Source organism: Mus musculus, chromosome 6 (assembly GCF_000001635.26).
Source record: "Mus musculus strain C57BL/6J chromosome 6, GRCm38.p6 C57BL/6J".
NCBI classification, from domain to species: Eukaryota; Metazoa; Chordata; class Mammalia; order Rodentia; family Muridae; genus Mus; species Mus musculus.
The window spans coordinates 13,219,347-13,225,346 of NC_000072.6; the positions used below are offsets into that span (position 1 = coordinate 13,219,347).

Below are 6,000 nucleotides of genomic sequence, written 5' to 3' on the forward strand. Positions count from 1 at the left end.
CAAACACTAAGTGGAAATCAATTCAAAAAAGCATCCAATATTAACCTTCTCACTCCTCTCTCTCCCTCTCCCTGTCTTTCGCCTTCTCCCTTTCCCTCTTTCCCACTCTCTTTCCCTTTCTCTTCCTCTTCCTCTTTCTCTCTTTCTCTCTTTCTCTTTCTCTCTGTCTCTCTGTCTCTCTGTCTGTCTCTGACTCTGTCTCTGTCTCTGTCTCTCTCTCTCTCTCTCTCTCTCACACACACACACACACACATACACACACACACCATCACATAAAATCTGGCTCTTTGGCTAGCTAGTGGGGTAGCCAGGAGGCTTCAGCACAGGAATATATGTGTTCTGCGTAGTTTGATGGAGACTGATATCTACCACGTTGTGTTCCACAGCTGTGGAAATTATCGAAGATATTGTGGCTTAAACATTTATGGAGCAAATGGAGCATAACATTCCTATCATAGCTATTATCATTAAAGTAGGTATTACAGCAATATTTCAAATTAAATTAATCTAATAAAAATGAATATAACACTTTAGTAAGAGAAAAAGTACCTCAACACACTTGGTTGGCATCTCAGCGGGTCTGTCAAAGATAAGAAATCGGTACCAACCAGGGGAGAGAGAATGGTCACAGATCAGGTCTTGAACAGCTGAATACTGGAGATAGACTGAGTCAAAGTGAACACTTCTGTAAGGACTCTGAAGAATCCGGTGGCCCCCAGGAGAGCACTCCTGAGCTAGACAGAAAGATAAGAATTTTTATGCCATGTGTTTTTCTCACCAGCATAGTTAAGTTTATACTTATTATTTTATTCTATTTCCCAAAGAAAGCAAATGTACTCAGTGTTGCACACACACAAACGGTCCTCCAAATATCAGGGACTCCTAGCAAGGCACAGATGACGTAGCTTGCACTTTTTAAAGATGCAATAAGCAACTTGAATCTTGTCACAGTGTGATTCTAAGACACTGAAGCTTTGAGTTTTCTATTTGTCATTTGACTTGAGCTGATGGAACAACAGAGCTGAGTGCTCTTGAGTGAAGGTGTGTTTACTGTGGCCAGAAGTCACCAAAAATACTAAAAGGATTCCTCTTGGGCCCAGTTGTCCAGATTTAAATGACATTACTGGCCTTTGTTGGACAAACTTTCTCTAAAGTGGGCAGTAAAATCCTACCTCTGCCAGATTGCAGAATGCAATGTGCTCAACTAATATTTTAAATGCTGTTCTTATTTTTTGTAACTGTGCCTACCCCCTAAGTTTCCTGCTTACTATAAGATTTTTGAATCACTTCAAGACCTTGCTTCTTCATAGATGTGCATTTTCTAGGAATAATTCTACCTTGATAATTCTAATAACTTTGATAATTACAAACTATAAGCATCAGATAAATATCTATATCAATATCTGTACACACACTATTATTTCATTGAATTTTAAAAGAATTCTTTCGGAGCAGGGTGTGGTGGTGCACGCCTTTAATCCTAGCACTCAGGAGGCAGAGGCAGGCAGATTTCTGAGTTCGAGGCCAGCCTGGTCTACAAAGTGAGTTCCAGGACAGTCAGGGCTACACAGAGAAACCCTGTCTCGAAAAAAAAAAAAAGAATTCTATTATCCTTCCAAGTAAGAGCATTGTGAGTGGTTAAAAATTAAAGACGTTACGTTAAAGGATAGTAGCAGTGGGATTTACATGAATTACTGAAATATTTTTGTGATCTATTATGTCCATAATAACTTCCATTAGGAAAATGTAAGTTCATGTTCTTTCTCGTATGCATGTGTAATATGTATAATATGCATGTGTAATATGTATGTGTAATATGTAATACGCAATGTATATGTAATATGTAATATGTATGCATGTGTAATATGTATGTGTAATATGTCTATACATGTTAGCATCCTGTACAGGCATGCTTGTAGGGTATTTACATGGGCCACGGGCATCTGAACTCAGGTCACCACAGAGGCATAGCAACTGTTCTGAGAGCTGAGCGATTTTCCCAACCCTTGGATCTATTTTAATTCTATGTAGTACTTTTCCTTCAATGCATTTATAGCTCTCACATCTCATGTTTCTTCGTATTTTCCTGTTTAAAATAGTGCTTCTTAATCCAAAGCAGCGTAAAGAATAATTGTAGGGAACATCTTTGTGTGGCATTTCTAATATTGGAGGAGTATATAATATTTAAATGAGAATTTTATTTCACTTAATTTATTTTATTTTATTGAGAGCAGTTCTTAGTAAGTAAAATTAATAAGAAGTCCTATTTTTATGTTACCTTGTAATTTCTTTCCTAAAAAATGTCTGTCACTTACAGAATGTTGATTGGAAAGTTAAAAAAAATCGTGGTAAGGAAAAAACTCACGCTTCTAAATGTCACCTTTGTTTGTTTATTCTTCTCTTATGTATTAGTTACATCCCGGCTACAATTTCCCCTTTCTCCTCCCATCTGAGTCGCTTCACTCTCTCTTCCCTCTGTCCCACCTCCCTTCCACTCCTTCTCCTTTCTCTTTAGAAGAGGGCAGGCCTCCCAGGGATATCAACCAAACATAGCATATCAAGATGCAATAAGACTAAACATCTCCCCTCATATTAAGGCTGGATGAGGCAACCCAGTAAGAGGAAAAAGTCCCAAAAGCAAGCAAAAGGCCGGTCTTAGCTGTAAAATATATCAGACAGTTAAGTAAGCACTGTGGTGAGGTTTAGTCTCTCATGTAAGGACAAGCTTGTCTTTGTCCAGTGCTGAATGAAGAGACCTGCAAATCCTTCAGTGTCATGACTTGACATGCTTGCTAGTGAAGCCTTGGTATATTTCCCCCAAAACAAAAGTTCATGTAAATTTAGAATACTATTTGTTCAATATGTTCTGGTGTGAATTAAGTCAGCTAAGCAGTATGTAATAAGATCTACAATGCTTGGATTTCAAAGACTTTGAGAGAATGTGTCAGATTATAAATAATAGGCCCGCAGTGACAACATATGCAAATGGGCTTTCACTGTCTGTTAACTAATAGTGTGTTGCTTTCTGGTTTAGTACAATAGGCAGATCATAATTTTCTAAAGCTGAGAATTAGTTGAGAAATGTGTCAAGACATTAATTAAATAGAAATTAAACTTCATCAAAAATTAAAGATTTAAATTCAGTATGGTGGTCCATGCCTGTAACCCCAACATGCGGAAGAGGGGGAGTAAATATTTCAGGCAAGCATAGGCTATATAGTAAAATCTTGCCTCCAAAAATTCCAAGAATTTTATACTGCAAAGGATATAGAAAACAAAAGGATAATCCATGGAAGAAAATGGAAAAGATAATTGCATTTTATACAGATGGTAAGAAGATTAATTCTAGCATTTACAAACAACTTCTATAAGTTAACAACAGCAAAAAACCTCAAGAACTCATTTTTTAAGTGCAAAGATCTAAGTATGGCTCTTTCCAAAGAATATATACAAATGTCAATATACAAATGAGTAAGACATGCTTAAAATCACTAATCACTTGGGAAATATAAACCAAGCCACAATGTAATGTGCAGGCCGACATCCACTAGATTGGCTAAAATAAAAACATCAGGTAATTCCAAATGTTAGCAGGCATGTAAATGAATTGAAACCCTCATGTGCTACAGGAATATAATACAGTGCAGCCACTTGGAAGGCACTACCCATTCTGAAAATAGTTAACCATAGCTAACTTATGACCCAGTAAACTTCCTCCTGCTTAAAAATAAAAACATGTGTTCATACAAACACTTATATAGAGATGTTTGTAGCAACATTATCTATAAAAGCAGAAAGAAAGAAGCAAAGAAATTCCATTGACAGAAAATACAAAATGCACTCTTTAGAGTTGAAATACTTTTCAGCCTTAAAAAAGTAAAGCTCTGAGCCATACGGTATCAGGGCACATCTTTAAAACATTATATTATGTGAAAGATAATTCCTTTAATATGATCCTGTTTATTAAAATACAAATACACAGGCAAGACAAATACCTAAAACAAAAAGCAGAATAGTAATTACCTGTAAGAGCTGTACATATTTGTGGATGTACTAAAATCATAGCACAGTGTAGGTGAGTGATCTGTATGGCCTACACAACATCCTAATAGAGTTGTTAATGTGGTTTACAGTAAACTTAGAAACATCTTTCTTAATATTAGAATACTCCAATAAATATGCTTAGAAGCATCTTCTGCAAACACAATGGCTGCATAATTAGTACTTATTGTTTATGAGTTCCAGAAATTCTTAATGGATTTTCTTCTATAGGGTTAGGAAGGGCAGGGGGTGAGGGAAAAGTTGATTTTTTAAATAGGCTTGAGAATATCTACAAGGGGTAAGTGATAATGTTCTCCAACACAGTGTTTTGACTACAGTTGACTAGAATGTATTCTATATTGTATAAAGAACTAGAAAAGAAAAATTAAAACAGCTTTAAGAAGACAGGTATCGTAATGACTGATCTGTTCTTTAGACTCTAGATACCTGCATCCAGTCACACTCTTCTGCCTATGAATATTTACGACTATCATGTTCGTTTAAGAAAAGCTTTTTCTGAATACCTGGTAAATCTAACAAACTTAAGCCACAGATAAATGCACAGGAAATGCATTTTCAGAAATAAATCGAGTGTTGTTGATATTATTATTATTATTATTATTATTATTATTCACATGGGAAATGCCGACTTTTTTCTCTCTCCTGCTTTTTCAGGCCAAACTTATGTTAATAAAACTGCTCAAGGTTGACAAGACGGCACAAAGACAATTATCTGTTCAACCTTTAGACATGGCTCATGTGGTTTTTCTTCAAGCTGCAGAGAGCTGTGCACATCATTTACTTTCACCAAAAAATCTGACTTACAAGACTAAGTGACCTTTTGTTTAATATTCCTATCAATAAGAGCACAAAGACGCTCAGAAAGGTTAAGGGACTTGGCTCTTTTTTATGTCATTAACGTCACTCGGCTGAATACTTCTCTGTCAAGCTTTGATGAAGTAGGTAGGAGTTTCTTTCTCATCAAGCTCTCTTTCGCGGCAGGAAACGGTACTAAATGATGGGAACGCTATTATACACAATACTAGCTCAGTAGTGCACTTGGAAATGAAGCTTTCACCAATTGTTTCCAGAGGTGGTCTGGAGTAGTGATCATTAGTTTCTAACTAGTTCCGATCCTCTTTCCGGTATGGTATCCGGGCAGATTCCGCAATGGTTCTTGCATTAAATTAAAGGAGTTTAAAGATCAGGAGATCTGCATGGAACAAAAGAAACCAAAACAAGACCAAGGGATTCCAAAAGGAAGTTCTCGGGCAGCCTGAGCTTAAATTCCAGGAGCAGCTGGCTGAGAAAGGCACCTAGATGTCTGGGGGACGCCAGTGATTCAGCCGCTCGTCCTAACTCAGCTTCAGGCAGTGCGCCTCTATGCGCCCTCTCCAGCCACTTACCTTGCTGGCATTTTCCCTGGACCAGGAGCATCAGCGCAGTCACCAGCCGTGCCCAGGCTCCGCCCCTCATTGCTAGGGTTGTGCACGGGTCACTGCCCGTATCACAGATCGGGAAAACCTGACCCCAGTCCTCTACTCCCTGGACTTTCTCAGAGTTTGTTGCAGGTCAGCCTTCATAGGAGCTACGAGTCCAAATGAGTGCTTCTAAGGGAGACTTCTGGTCCCTAGAGCCAGCCCTAGACTCCTCCCAACCCGGCTACCCACCTCTCTGAAAGCCACGCCCAAGCTGTCCACAGGGACCCAGATCACCCAGCAGGTATTGGATATCCTATCACCTATCACCAAGGATGTCATCTGCATTAACATAGCCTTCTAGGAGCTCTGGGATTTAGCTCTTACTCCTAACAAATAGTGAAAAACTGCTCAAGTGCAAGCTCTCCAAAAAAAATCTAGACTGTTTTTGGTGGGGTTTGGAAAGGATTTTGTTGTTGTTGTTGTTCGTTGACTGTAGGGTGCCTCATCTTAGATCAGATTGACTTTGAACTTACAATTC

General features: G+C 38.2%; 1 protein-coding gene across 2 annotated transcripts in view; it reads right to left on the bottom strand.

Annotated features, from left to right (window-relative positions):
• Vwde (von Willebrand factor D and EGF domains) overlaps positions 1–5,619 on the bottom strand; it is a 68,526-nt gene extending 62,907 nt beyond the window's left edge. For both annotated transcript variants that reach the window (NM_001368871.1, NM_001013757.2), the window contains exons 1-2: positions 5,448–5,619; positions 550–734 (exon numbers count right to left, since the gene is read on the bottom strand). In NM_001368871.1, the coding sequence (NP_001355800.1) occupies positions 550–734; positions 5,448–5,517 (255 nt within the window). In that variant the 5' untranslated portion in view covers positions 5,518–5,619. The remainder of the gene's footprint in view (positions 1–549; positions 735–5,447) is intronic.
• Positions 5,620–6,000: the final 381 nt, after the last annotated feature.